At 30.2% G+C, this 15,701-nt stretch overlaps 1 protein-coding gene across 4 annotated transcripts in view; it reads right to left on the bottom strand.

Annotated features, from left to right (window-relative positions):
* The window catches only part of LOC130441193 (cell surface glycoprotein 1-like), a 162,324-nt gene that overhangs the window by 18,804 nt on the left and 127,819 nt on the right, over positions 1–15,701 (bottom strand). The window contains exon 1 of one of the 4 annotated variants that reach the window (XM_056774778.1): positions 5,380–5,668. The exons of 2 other annotated variants lie outside the window; for them this stretch is intronic. In XM_056774778.1, the coding sequence (XP_056630756.1) occupies positions 5,380–5,502 (123 nt within the window). In that variant the 5' untranslated portion in view covers positions 5,503–5,668. Of the gene's footprint in view, positions 1–5,379; positions 5,669–15,701 lie in introns of those variants that run through there. One more of the 4 variants, XM_056774786.1, reaches the window with a different exon arrangement.

Genomic DNA, 15,701 nt, shown 5'->3' with positions numbered 1-15,701 from the left:
AGTTCGCTTATATCATTCAATTCGTTTGAAATATATATTGAGGTTAAATTTATCTTGTAGGTTATTTATAAATGATAAATGGTTATAATGAAATGTTACATTAAAATACCAACATATAATATCATCAATGCAACCAGATTGATGTATTAAATATTTTTGTTATACGCGTTTTGACACGTCGGATAAAATATGAAAATTTAACTATTCATACTTTTTCAATTGAAGAATTCTTTTGTTGAAAACAGGTTCATGCATAGACGTAAGAAATGAAGGGCGCTTCAAGGTAATATCCTTCAATACATCTTGTGTTTATTACCATATTTTATTTAACTCAATCTGTTAGTTTGTCTGGTTGTTCGTTTGTGTCTTTATATGGAATTTTCTAATAAAAATCAATTTTTAATTTTATAATATCGCGTGAATTTTTAAAAATTTATTAATTTTTACATGGAATAAAAATTTCTATTTTGCACTCTTGTTATTCTCTGATAGTATTTTTATTAAATTAATTTTATTTTACAAATTTCATAAGATTTCAATATATTTTTGCCCCTTTGACCAAATGAAGTTTCAAATGTAAAATAACTTCAATGTAAGCGGCTTATCTAATAAAAAATTTTCTCAAATATAAAAACTTTTGTTACTTATATGTAAAAAATGAAGCACAACATTTTTTAAAAACCACACTTTACGTATATACCAAACAATAAAATTTTTGGTGTACAATTGCTCTATGAGAAAGATTTAAATAATAGATGTTCTTGATGGAAAAGTTGAACAGGTATATTGTGAAAAAATAGTCAAAATGTATGTGATCAGAGAGGGTGGGCGTTTCAAATTGTATCCCATTGCTCCCGAGCTCACTGTACACATTAAACTCCCATACTTTATGGTATTACTAGGTTCATTTCCTATTTATTTATTTTTTCACATCTTAAAACCATTTTGTGATAATTATAACTTTATCTTTCGTTAACAGATCTGTACGTATCTATATGTTTAGCTTTGTTCTGATCAGCTTCTAATCAAATAATTCTTATCACTAGAAAAACTGAAATTTGGTCAAAATGACTGCATGTGAAAGAGAAACAAATGTGTGAAGAAATAATATTAATTATTAATATCTTTTATTTATAGTTACTTAAAATGTTTCTAGTAAACAATAAAATAATTTTACTATACTTGGAGATAAATATTGTGTGCCAGATTATCTGTACATTTTATTTAAATGAAATTTTTTGGTATGTACATGGATATTTTGTTGTTGTTGTAGCGAAGTCGTGCTAGAAAAATTGTTTGTTTGTTTCATTGAGTTAAAATTAAATATTTTATCGGCTTCGAGAACTTTTCAGACATTAGTTGCACGGTTTGATGACAAACTTTGTTGTGTAACTGACAAAATCGACGAAAATTTCTAAAAAATACGACATTTTATTCTCACAGACCGTGAAGTGACCATTGATCAAAATTCGGTGAATAATGGCTGAAAAAAGGCCAGATTTATGGTAGATATGAGGATTTTTCCACCAATATAATCCACCTTCATCTACATCAATATGGATGGGTAGAAGCGCCGTTGCAATAAAGAGAATTTTGAGTGGATAAAATTGTTTTGTAAAAAAATTTGGAATTAAATATTTTTTAAAAATAATTTCGCTTATTTTCGGATCGTATTTAGTTTTGTTCCTAAATCTTTTAGAAATTTTATTCAAAGGTTGAATTTAATCGTTTATAACTGCTCAATAACAGTTATTGAACATCTAGAATCTATTCTACAACTAAATAAACATCATGGAAGATATAACTTACGAGAAAATTAATAAATATCCGACATTCTTATAGATTATGAACTTTTCATCGAAAATTGAAGGCGACCTTAGGAAACTTTGGTTAAAATCTCGTTCTAGGTTAAGATCCACAATCAGCTGATCTCTAATCCAGGGTTAAACTTTCCGAAAAGTTCTGCCTTATAACTTTGTATTAGGAGGAAAGCTGTTGTGATAATTGAAACGAGACTTTTTTGTTGTTTGTTGTTTTCATAGTAGCCAAATCTATGATTTCGTGCTGTTTAAGATTGAATAGATTCTGGTAGCATTTTTTTAATACTTTTATCAATTTTCACGAATTTATGCAGCTAATGTTTTATTTGATTTGTTTTCATGAATTTTGAAAAAACTATTTTTTGATTTAAATTTCTTTAGTTTCTTATTTCTTAAACACTTTTATATGCTTGAATCTTTTGATTGAAAATTAGTTTTAAAAACATGCAAAACATGGACGTTTCGACATATTTTTGATAAAGATCGTAATCAGTTTTTTACATGTTTTGAAGTTCAATTATCCCTGATTTATATATACAGTAGTGGAAAACGGAGAAATCTTATTAATCTTTAATTTCTAATGGTTCCACCTGGAATTGTTTTGTTTTGGCCAATAATTTTGTCATTTTGGCATGAGTGACCTGCTAGTGAAGAAATTATCTCATAGCTTTTATATGGCTCGACAAGATTCATAACAACAATTCAATAATAAGTCGTCAAAATGAATTCCTTAGAAAATGGACAGTTAAAAATCAATTATAGGTACGCCAAACATTTTTTTGTGCACTTTTAATATATTGTGGTTTTTTAACTTAATTTTTTTCCCTTCTTGATCAGCCCGAATATACTTTTTTAAGTATGATTCCAATTTCGTAATTCAGCCGTGTTGTTTAGGCGAAAACTTTGATTACAAATAGTTTCAAAAATTTTAGAAACCGTAAAAAACTATTACTAATACACTGACTCACGTATCCATAAAAAAGATTAAAGTAAAAATTTCTTCCTGTAAATATGCCATTAAAAATGATATTTTTATTCTTGAAAATTTATCGATATTAAAATAAATTGATGTTTGATGTACCACATTATCTGACAAATGACCTTTCTTTTTTATATTATTTCAAGGTTTTTCACAATCTTTCAAGAACAGTCGATTTGTTTAGAAACTAATATATATGAATAAATTGAGACTAGACTTGAGTCAAAAATAATATTCTATTGGAAATAGTAACCGTCGTGGAATAATGTCTGTTGGACAACATCTACAAAAGTACCAAGAAACCGTAGTTTTAAGTCATTTGATAACTTCCTGGGTAGTCTCAGTGACCAGGTCAGGCTTGAAAAATTTTTCTTAGATGCTTCAGTGAGGGAGAGATTTCGATAATTGTGTATAACGCACTAACGCACTTACAGATAAAATTCAGAATTACTGAGTATTTCGGATTAATGAATGTCATTAGAAAATTGTATGTTTTCATTCTAATAGCTGTTCAACATTCGCAAATTCTAAAGAATAATGTTTACAAAAACACCCTTAGGATAACCAATAAATATGATGTTTTTAATTTCGATTTTTTTTCTTCCATTTCTGAATATATATAAACAGAAATTATTATAATTTCTTCAGTTAAACTTTAAGCATCGAGGTTTCAATTGTGAGTTTATATGTCAATTTTTTTTTAATTCAATGATGTTTCGACCGTGGAAAATAAGTGTGTGAGGATGTGATCGAAAATAACGCAGAAAACGTGCTGGTACTCAAGGATATAAGAACGAGAAAGAAGACGCAGAACTTCTTGAAAATATAGGTCCAAGTCCAACACCTTTAAGAAAAAGGGTCATTTGGAGTCTGATGCAGAAGAAATAATAAAACAACGTATACCAATGATTGGTATAATGATGTTGTTGAAATCCAGTTTGGAATGATCTTTATATGGTTCTTTAAAGTGCCAGGCAATTTTTTTGATTCGAATATTTGGTTTATTGCATGGTGAAAAAAACGCAAACAACTAAATTATGGAGCCATATGGAGCTTCATAATAATGCTTTTGAAATCAATTTAAAAAATTATCACTTTTTCTCCAAAGATGTTTTTTTTTGTACGAATACGTATAAATTGTAAAAATTGAAAACATATGTTGATGAAATGATTATTTTAAATATACATCAATCGATAGATGTTAGATAATTATTTTAAATTTTGCTTCAAAAAAAGTTTAATTCTGATTTGGATTGTATGCCCCCTTAAGCTCAATGAGACGGGTCGGTTTTTTATAAGTAAAACGCTTTGAAAAGAAATTACTCAGTCGGCGACTTTACACAATAAGCCGGCTTTCGAGCGAGCTATTTTGTAAACTAGCCACGAGTTCTCACGGTCGAAAAAAGTGTAATTCTTTACTGAAATCTCAAAAAAATATATCTGCACGAAAAGGAGTTAGCAGTGAATGTTTTTTTTGAAGCAGTGGTTAAATAAGTCATCTAATTGAATTATTATTCAGGAGAGTGTCACTGATTGTGTAGGAAAGTAATTAAAAAAAGGGAATAGAAAAACAGTAAAAAACTGAAATGAACTGTGATTATTGGAAAAATAATTTCTGAAATTGATTTGTGGCGAAGAGTCTTAAGAATAGAAATGAATAATTCTATCTATAGAACCGAATAAAAAACAATAAAAGTAAGAAGCAACTCGATGTTAGGTAAAACAAATAATAGTACATTTTACACTAATACAGTAAACGATAAAAACAGGATCCCCTGTCTCTATTCCATTGATGAAATGAAAAAAAAAATGTTTTCGACACGAAATGTATATCGGTTTCAAAAAACAAATAGCAACAAATTAAAACTGATCTAAAAAGCAATAAGAAATTTATTAAAATCAAGTCAACTTTAAGAAATCAGAATTCAAAAAAGGAATGAGATGCTTTTAAGAATAATTATTTTTTTGAAACAAATTTTCATCAGTTTCAGACACAATGGTTTAGGCAGGTTTTTTTAAATTATCAATTTTTATTATATTATTTACATTTCAGTCTCATTTAACCGAATGAGTAATGCAAAAACGAAAAAAAATTTATTTAGAAACAAACTAAACTTTCTATACAATATTTTTCATTTAAATTGATATATGTTAAAAAAAACGATCTATTATGGATCGATAAAGAAAAGTTAAAGTAAAAATATACCACAGAAAAAAATATCGAAAGGAAATTTGAGAGCAAATTTTGCACAGTGAAACTTAAATCAGTTTTATAAAAAAAATTCAAACTATTTTCAAAATATATGTAATTTTTTGGAAAATTTTAGAAAAATAAAAAGTATTGGCGCAGTATTAAAAATGATGCTAGAATTTTTGTTATATTCAATTGATTGATTATTTACTTTGATAATCCTAATTGATTAGAAACTTATGTAAATGTTAAACTAAGTTAGTAAAAAAAAAAAAGATAATGCAGCCGTTTAAAATTAATTCCAAAATAATTTAGAGCCCACTTTACAAAAAAACGAATTAGCAAAATTAGAAAAACAAAAATTCACAAACAAAAATAAGCATCAATACCCTGCCATCAATTCTTCCATAAGCTTTCACGACAACTTTTACTAAAATCGCAATCACCAACGAAACGATCCCGTAATACAAAACCGACAAACCGTTTTTTGTTAAAGTTACCTGAGATTCCATTTTAAATAACAATTATTTAATATAACTAAACTCCGGACTCTTAACGGTATATATTTAATATTTTTCTAACTAAGCACTGTATGTATGTGTTTATGGTTCGATGCACCAACTGGTTCTGGCTCTTTGGAGTTACTATTTCAAAATTAGCAATTTACTGAATGCGTTTGGGAGTATGCACGTTGGCCGTATTTATAGCTTGATCTTAGGCTTGGTCTCGTTGAGTGTCGTTTTCTTCGTCACCCCATGTGCTTTGCGTTGCTCATCTTGTTTGGCGAGACGAAATTATACGGGACGTCCTTATAAAGAAGAAAGGTTGACCGGTTAAAAAACGTGCTATTATTCATAATTTGCGCCCAAAAAACGCTACAAAATTAATACAAAATATAAAAGATAAGAATCAAGTTACTCTTTATATTGTTTTATTTAGTGTACCGTAAATTTTTTTTAAATTAATAAATACATATAAATTAATAGGGAAACTTCATATCTATGTAATGTTTAATGTTTCACATTTCTTGATAAAAAATATGCGCAGATGAAGTTCAGCTGATTGTTTCATACAAAATCTAGTTACTTTTGACTTAACAACCAACCTATCCATGAGACTCCAGTGATCCACCAATAACTACTTTGTTAAATTTCATTGGTTAATTCGTTTTTTAATAGGATAATCAGTACCAGATCTTTTTGAAAAAAATTAAACTATGATGAATTTTTGGATATTGAAATATCACCATTTTACGGGATTGAAACTATGCAATACCTAATTTTATTTTTATAATCATAATACCAAAATTCGACTTTCTATAATACCAACAATTAGTGGACTCCAAAAAGTTGTTTTTGATGCTACAACTGAAAACGAAATTAAAATTATTGAATTGTTTTTGTAGTTAGTATGTCAGAAATGACAAAAATATTTTGAAATGATTTCACCTAGTACTGCATATTTTTGACCAGTTCCTAAATATCTGAATAATATACTTTGGAAAACTGTAGCTGTATTATCAATTATTATTCATATTTGCATTGCGCTTTTCAACTGAAATAAGACTTAAAATCTATAATTTGACGTTCGTTGTCCCATTTCAATTCTATATTTTTTTATTTTAAAATATACGAGGGATGTTTGGAAAATATCCGACTTCAGACCGAAGATGTCTGTACTCAGCAATATAAGTTGCGGATGCCTTGAGATATTCTTACCAAAAATTAATCCACTTTGAACGATTAGTTCCTGTTTAAAAATCGTATAAGTAAATCGCCGGACGTCCCGAATTTTCCTAACTTGTTCCACGTCCGCTGATTGTCCCGTATACAGTAGCATCTGACAACCCTGCTTATGACTGTAAAATATTTGGTAGCTGAATCCAAATGTGGCTGTATCAACTAAACTGAGGACGCGCGTTCGGCTCGTCCAAAAACTGCGATAGCAGCGATATTATCCGAAACGGTCACCAAATGATACTGAACGACCGTCGGAGAAGTTAGAGAAATAGAAGAGGCGTATAAAAAAACGCATTTGCCATTATACTGATGCAGGCGTAAGCTATTCGCACGTTGATGCCGCCTTTGTTAACTTTGGACCAAAAACGCATTCGAATGAACATCTCTCTATTTTATTTAGGCAAAATGAGTCGGATTTTATTGTGTCCATGCATCACCTCATCACCAAGACAGCACCAAGACATCTCGAGCAACTATGTTTCGTTTTCCGATTTCAATCGTGGTCGCACTTCGCTATAGAATGAATTTAACGAAGGTCGTCCAAACATCGATGCTAAGTATAAACTGCTATTGCAAGATAGGTCTTTCAAGATGAGTCAATTCCAACAAAAAATATTCACGTACGTAGTCCTTTGGTCGCCTGTTTCTTCAGAGTAATTGGACATTTCGCCACCGTTCCATTAAGGCAACTTAGAACGGTCAATTCTGAATGGTACACTAACGTTTGTTTGCCAGAAAATCAGGGATAGCAATTGCAGAAGACGAATTATTCTCGACCACGACAATGCGAGCTTCCCACACATCGGTTCAAATATAAACGTTTTTGAACAGTCAAATCATTAAATTGATGGATCATCCTCCGCCGTACAGTTTTTGTTTGGCACAGAATGATTCCTTCTTATTCCTTCAAGTCAAAAATAAACTGCGGGGTCAATGTTTTTCTGTAGCTGAAGAAGCGGTCGTTTTGGAGGTACCTCAATAAATTACAACTGTTTTCATTTGTCTATCTCAAAACTTACGTAGCAATTTTTGTACATTACTTTATGAATAATACACATTAATCATACATCAAAAAAGAGTTTGTCACTGGGTCCGAATTTGTTTTATATTATTTAATCAAATAGAAACAAAGAAATTATCTTTGGATAACCTCATGACTATGGGATGTTATTATTTATTCTTCATTTACAACAAAAGAAAAAAAATTCATAAATCGAGACTAAGCTTCGTCGTACTTTTACGTCCATTGTATGTTAAAACAATATTATAGTTTTTTTTTTTTTTTTTTTAAATTTGTTTGCCAATAATTTCTATTTGCATTTTATTACATCTGTATATTAGGAAAACGGTTTTTGCCATAGTGTCTGGTACATAGACTTACACTGTTTTGTTTAACTAATTATTTCTTCTTTTCTATGAGAGTGTTAATTAACGTTATCTATTTAATATTTACTTTTGTTAGTTGCAGACAACGTGATAGAAGGTCGACAACCTTAACACAACATCTGTTTATAAACATGACAAAAAAGCCGAACTACTATTTTATCTGATATTCAAAATATATAATCTAATATAAATTCATTTATTTTTATTAACATTACTTTGATTCTCAATCGCTTTTAATTATTGATAAAATACGTGGAATGGTCTTAACTGTGATGGCAAGACGGCTTCTGATATTATGTCATTTGTCTCCTGTAGAAAATTGAAAAAGTTTCGTCGCGTTTGTATTTTATAGCCAGAGGTAGCAGACTACTTCAAAAGGTGAAGTTAAAATAGAAAAAAGTGAATTTCAAGGGTTTATTAAGCATTATTTACTCAATTTCGATTCGGCCGTACAAGCACGGAAGATGTCAAATGTTCTGGATGCTTCGATGAAAAAAAATTAGGATATAATGTTGGACGGTTGGACATAAAAAGTACTAAAGATTGTCTTAGCTATAGGCATTTCACAATGTTCATTGGTTCCAATTTAGAATAATCACTTGAGTATTACAAATAGGAGTGACGTGTTTGTTTTAAAACCACCACAACATACTAGAGGAAAAAAAAAGTAAATATAGTGGGCTACCTGAGTTTGTTAGTCTGGCGACCATTTTGTAAGATACAAACGACATAATCCACATTTACTCGCTTCCGAAAGGTAAAGGAGTTTTCAAAAAAATAAACATGAATGAATAAATAAATTGATTTGTAATATCAAACAAATTAAAATCGCATTTGGGTATAGAAGCCACAAAAATTCTATATCCTTGTTTTATCACCCTTTTCATTAGAAATTCATTCAATTTTCTTCTTCCTATCTGTATCTGGCATCTTACTTTTTTATATTTTACTTTCATATTTCATCTCTATAGTGTCAAAAACCACCTTCATAACTATGTATCTTAGATGTGATGCTTCTTACCGGATTTTTCTTTTTATCAATTTTGTAAGTACAAGTATTCGGTTTTGTCCTTCTTCTAACTTATGTTCTACACATCTTATTTTGTTATACTTTGGTATATAACTAAATGAGGTTTAAGGGAAGTTTCATCATCATCATCATCAACTCTTTCAATCCTTTGGATTATGGCTAACGCTTTTAGCGCTTTAAAATCCTTTCTTTTTTTGTTTTCTTTATAGTTTGTCTTGGCTGCTTTTGTTATTATTTTCCATCCCTCGTCCTTGGCTAAGCGAGAAGATATAATTTTTTTCGAACTATAAAATCATCTTACGCTACTAGTTTGATGACATCGAGCTATCTTATTATTGGGAAAAGATGAAGACTTGTGTATAGAACTAACAATTTCGAAAAATAACCACGTACGTGTATGCTTTTATTAAAAAAAAGTCACAAACTTATTGACCTTTTTTTGTTTCTCATAACACAAGCAAAGCTGAGGGAAAAAAGGTCGATGGCGCATAGATTCTTTCAAAATAACGTATCCATAAACTTTTTCAATATAGAATTTTATTTGCAGGTTACAGACGGTATGGAATATTTTATTTTCTTCTTTATAACATCTGCAACATTGGATAGATACTGTGTTTGTTCTTGAATTAATACAGTGAATACATTCAAGAAAGAAACGAAAAGTCAAATTTTCTATTATTGATATTAATGATATTGTCCTCTAAATCTCTGGTTAACCATTGAATTTAACAGATTTTATATACAAATATTTCTGTATTCTATTGAGTACCGTTACCATAGAAAATTAGATTTCGATAATGTTCTACGATGAAAATGAGATAGACCCTGTAAGAGTTCGTTCACTTTAACGTCCCATCCTTGTTACAACAATAAAAAAAAACTCTAAACAATTCAATTCCAATCCACCTATCTATAAATCTTAGTATCGGACCGGTAGAAAACGTTGGCGAACTGATTGCCTACCGAAGCGAAACCGCGAACTTACAATGAGACATACATCCCTTCTATCGTCCTTTCTGGTGTCTCCTCATTTCGTGTGGGATTCCGCACCTACAGCATGTCTCAAAAACATTCATAAAATTTGTTTGTTGACGAGTTAAAATTATGTTTGATAAACTAATATTATTTCAATGATTAATTCATGAATGGATACTTGAAAACCTAAGGCAATACGACAAGATTAAGGAAGCAAAGATTTATTGAATACTGGCGACTGCTATCGTAAATAAACTACGTTCATCGACTTTTTTCAACTTACGCATAGTTGTTAAATGTTGTTCTGAACGTCTCATTCCGAAAATGGAAGTTGATCTTAGACACTGGAGAAAATGAGAAACATTGCATGTAAGATCACGTGGATTAAACTCTTGTTTTAGAGTTGTTGAGATGTAAATCCCGACAGCAACAAAATCAATTCGAATAAAATGCGTAATAGTCCGGGATTTTCCGTGAATAGCCATCCACATTCGGTTGGATCATATGAAACATACAATTTAGTGTATCAAAATATTTTTGAGCATTTAACGGATCCACAAGACATTAATAATAAAGAAAAAACAGATATAATACAAATATTTACGAACGAAATGTACAATGTACAAAATAGTGATGTAAATGTTGTAAAGATTTGAATTATTTATAAAGTTCTTTGCAAGTACAAGTGATAAAGAAGAATTTTATGAAGGCATGATGAATTTAATTCCGCCGTTCTGGAAAGCCTTATCACAAAAAATTTGACACAATATTCGTAAATAAAATGTGGCAAAATGTTACGCATACCATAAAATTTACATTAAAATAAGTAAATTAAAAAATTTTTTCAGGAATGATGAGGAAATTTTATCCCCCAATTCCACCCTTTAAATAGGTAATCCGGGCCCTTCCGGTTGGAACAAATTGGTAAACCGATTATTTTTAATTAATTCACAAAATTTCTTATCGAATAGACCGTTTTTTATCGAAATCCGCGATGACGGGAAAAAACTTTTGGTTTTTTTGAAATAATTATTTTTTTTTTCATACTTTCGCCCAAATAAATCGACCTTTATAGAGTGCATTTTGTTCCTATAATTAATATCCGTCGATTTATATTAAAATGTTGCAATTCCGCGATCACGGGTCTTTTGAGATTGCAGGCTCCCGGACTATAAGAGATCGCGAAATAGTCTAGTAAAAATTGAAAATTAAATTCCCCTTTTTGTCTCGGTTTTTCCAGGTCGTTTTTCTACATTTTTCCGGTTGAAATTTCGTAAATTTACTACACCAACCAAGTTTTTTTTTCAATTTAATTAATTCTTGATCTACTGCTGCAAACTGTTTTTGGGAATATTCAAAGATATATCTGTTTTTAGTACCCATTTTTTCTCTAGTTTTTTTTTTCAGTTTTAAGCAAATCTTGTGATTTTATGTGCTGCGCCATATCTTGAAGAGGCATTCGTCATAGAGAGTATCATAAATTTTGAAATATTCGTATCTACCTCGTTTATTCTACCAATTTTTTGTAGACTAATCTTTGGTGTATAAGTGATTCTTCTTTTAAAATTTCAACCGAAATCTCCTTATTGATATAAGATCCTCTCCGTGCTGTCGCATTCCATCCAAAAACATACACTCTATTTAGAGTGATCTCTAAAAGCCCTGTCGGCTTCTTCCAATCTAGTTGCATCTGCAGTCAACACAATGTCAAATGCTTCAGACATCAGTTGCACGGATTGTTCTGGATCTTATTGAGATCAAGGAAACTTATTGGTTCAGTTAATTTGAACGTTAAGGGACATTTTCCAAAAGTTTGGAAGCCGCATACATCGAATAGTTTCTACAATCCTACAATCCGAAAGATCAACATGTCCTTATCTTTATCCCCAATGCATTTTTTCGAAGCCGTTCTTGTGGCATACTCTAAATCGATATCTTGCTCTTTTTTGATGATACACAGAATAAACCATTGGCTTCTTTTTTGAAATTGTCTATTTTATAAACAGGAGTACTTTGAAGAATTTTGCATCATCAAGTTATTCAGAACACAAAATCAGGTCTTCATAAAGAAATGGAGTTAGGGGCAAACCACTTTGAAAATTTTTAAGGAGTGGCTCTAGTTCTTCGGATAAGGAATCAGCTTAAAAATGGTTTAGTGTTTAAGTTTTAGTGTGTTTTGGGATCGAGGTTACAAAAAGAGTTGATTGCGCTCAACGTAAGCTACCGCCATCCAAAGAATAATTAAAAATACAATAATTTACATATATATTCATATGAACGGATTTGTAATAAAGTACCTTTTAAAACTTTTCCCTCTGGCAGTGTTATTGATATAAAAAGACTCTCAAACGTTTTGTAAGTTTTGATATTTTCTAGTTTGCGAATTCATAAATTAGATAACTTTTCTGAAACAAATAACATATAGGATCTAATAACTAATAACTTTGCATTCATATCATGCTTGGTACAAGCGAAGACCATTAGTTTTAGTTTCTTCTGTTCCCTGTCTGTTATATTATACAACAAACCTTTTTTGTTCTAAGTTACCTGTTTTTAAAGAAACGTTCTGTATATTACAAAACGCAGTTAAAAATTAAAGTTTATTTCTTCTAATTGATGTGATCAACAATTTATTGTCGTTCTGCTATAGTAAACGAACAAAAAAAAACTTGATATCGTTGCTGCTTGTCATTCAGTGACAATTCGATACTTTCTCAGAAATTCTATACCACGATATGGCTACAGTTTAAAGATATTGATCTATTTGTTTACTTCGCCGTTTTATATTTTGACGTCATGATTTACGGAAATATCTTTCAGCACTAATTATGCAGGGCTAAAGTAAATAATTTATTTTTAAGTAGAATCGTTTTTATGTTATACTTCCCAGAACGATTATTGAAATATTTGCCGATTGATAAGAATATCTGTTGCCGTTTAGATACGATTGAATCACTTGTTTTGTTTAATACGTGATTATTATCAATTCGAGAAACGATTAGTTGGTAATTTAAATAAATATAAACATGCTATCTTATTAACTTTATCTAAATTCGTTCGAAAGATACGACATCGCAAGTATGATCTAGACACGGCCTTAAACATAAAAATATAGGAATATTACTTGATATTGTAAAAATTTCTCAAAATAAATTCGAAAATAAAAAAGTATTATAATGTACAATGACTGTTGATAATGCTATTTAGTGAATATCTCTCTATATATAAACGAATTTCTATTTCCCTTGGTCATACTATAACGCGTGAACGGCTGGACCGATGTTATTATTTTTGTTGTTGTGTTGGTTATTGTCAGGAGAAGGTACTTATGAAAGAAAAAATTTAAAAAATGGTGCGGAGTTTTTGAATAATACTAACTTCTATTCCAACCTTAGCGCTTTGGACACTATAAACTTTTTAAATGTAAAATAATGACGTTTGACATAGTATTGACAGAATACAAGTATCATCAGAGTTAAAAATACAATTTTATATGGAGTTTTGGAAAGTTTGGATAGACTCACATGATTGTTACTAACATAACAAGTGATATACTTGGTTATAAAGAAGAATACAATAGTTTTCTTTAATTTACAATGCTGCGAGTCAAAGATATACAAGAGTAGGTCAAACTAACGAGAAACGCGAAGCGCGTAATGAAGTTGAACGGAATCAACAACATATAGAAATATTGTATTTAAGCCCTATCTAGCTGCATTTAATTATAACGAAGAAATTGAATACAGTTCACATTAAATCGTTGGTATTGGACCAATAAACGATGTATGTCAACATTGAAAGGCACTTAAGTTTAAAAAGCGAGCGGTCAACTCAAATTGACGCCATTGGTACCGCCACCAGAACGATTACATTAATTGCTTTCCAGAAATGGACCAGATTCTAAATATTTTTTGACTCATATTCACCAATACAATAATTGTTTTCAAATGGCGTCATTTGGTGCAACAAAAGTTATTCAAGAAAATTTATTTTATGGGCAAGTTGATCAACATTGTACACACAATAATTCGGTCTAAAGACCAAAGGTTTTTTATCAACATAACGAATTGGTTGCATTTTTCACGGACGCTTTGGACCGCATGCCGTCTGATAATCACAAAATTGTTCGTTAAAGCAGATTTATTTTTTCATCATTATCTTAGTCTATTTTCTAAATACTGAGATGTTTGCCCTATGTAGACAGTAAAATTTATAGCTCTTTATAGCTCTATTTTGTAAATTCTAATAAAACTAGAAATTTAATTGATTACTGCTATATAATTTTTCTTATTAGAACAAAGTTCTAATTTGATTTTATTCTTATTTTGATATTCATGATGAAGGTGATATATAGATATAAATGTGCAAATTGCCAGTGTCAATCTCATATTTTGTTAAAGACTTAAAGAAAAGTCGAAACGTCTAAATTATCTTTCTCATAAAAATTATAAAAATAAATAAATTTTAAAACAGAAAAGACAGACCTAAAATCAAGAACATTTAGATGCATTCATAAATCTTTTTGTAATAGCTATATAAGTAGTTTTGGAGTTTGGTGCGTATAGAACCTTTTCGAGTAACTGCAAATCCTTAAAATATTAAATTTTTCGAATCTGACAGTTATAGAAGCGGTGGACTTCTAAAATTGTTTTTCAAATCAATATTGCGTTGCGTATGTTCCGACTATAATGGAATTTCTTTGTAGATTAATATACATTCATCAAAACCATGACATTAACGGTAATAATGAAAAGGTAAAAGCATTAGTTTGTTTTTTCAGGAACTGAGTATCGCTAGATACGTAATTATATGATGTATTGTCATTATGCGAACTAAAAAGAGACAGAAAAGGACTCATTACCGACAGATAATAATTATTAAAACTTCATATTACGAGAGGTTAATGTCCTCAAAGGATGTTACATATCCAAAGAATGAAACTAATTAATTAAGCGATATATAATAACAAAAAGTATTGTAAAATGTAAGCAAATTCTATTTCATTTATTTGCAAAATTATATATTTAACCATACATTCAGCGCACGTCTGAATGAAACAAAATTAAGCGCACCCGGCGTCTAAGGCCACCCACATATTTTAACACCCCATTCAGTAATAATTCGAAATATTCTTAGGGTAGCTTTGATAGTACCTACTTATTATTGTATGGAATTAAGTTCGAATCATATGAACTTTCTTCATTAAATCAGGCACTGTTGCTTTCTTCATCTCTTTCTTGAGGATTCTAGGCTCTTCCGGACAACTGGTGATTTCTGTCGAGTAATTTTTACGCTCAGATTACGTTATCATATTTCTAGTTGTAGAATATAGAATAGACTATTTGTGTACTTCTGTTTCCTTTGGGATTATAAGGCACGGAGGAAGTGTCGGTTTTTCTAACCAAGTGCCAGACAAACTAAGTGATTAGTGATTGCAGATTGAGGTTGGGTTTCCGAGATTACGAAAAAAAATTTCCAGATGATTCGCTTGTTGGAATAGTAAACTCTTATCAGTCTTTCGATAACAAAAGGTTAAAAATAGAATTTTCAGTTATTTATAAAAACGAAAAGTTCAGAGTCG

The sequence above is a fragment of the Diorhabda sublineata genome, chromosome 1 (genome assembly GCF_026230105.1).
Source record: "Diorhabda sublineata isolate icDioSubl1.1 chromosome 1, icDioSubl1.1, whole genome shotgun sequence".
Taxonomy (NCBI): domain Eukaryota; kingdom Metazoa; phylum Arthropoda; class Insecta; order Coleoptera; family Chrysomelidae; genus Diorhabda; species Diorhabda sublineata.
Note: the sequence above shows the minus strand (reverse complement) of the source record. Positions and strands in the feature narration are given on the sequence as shown.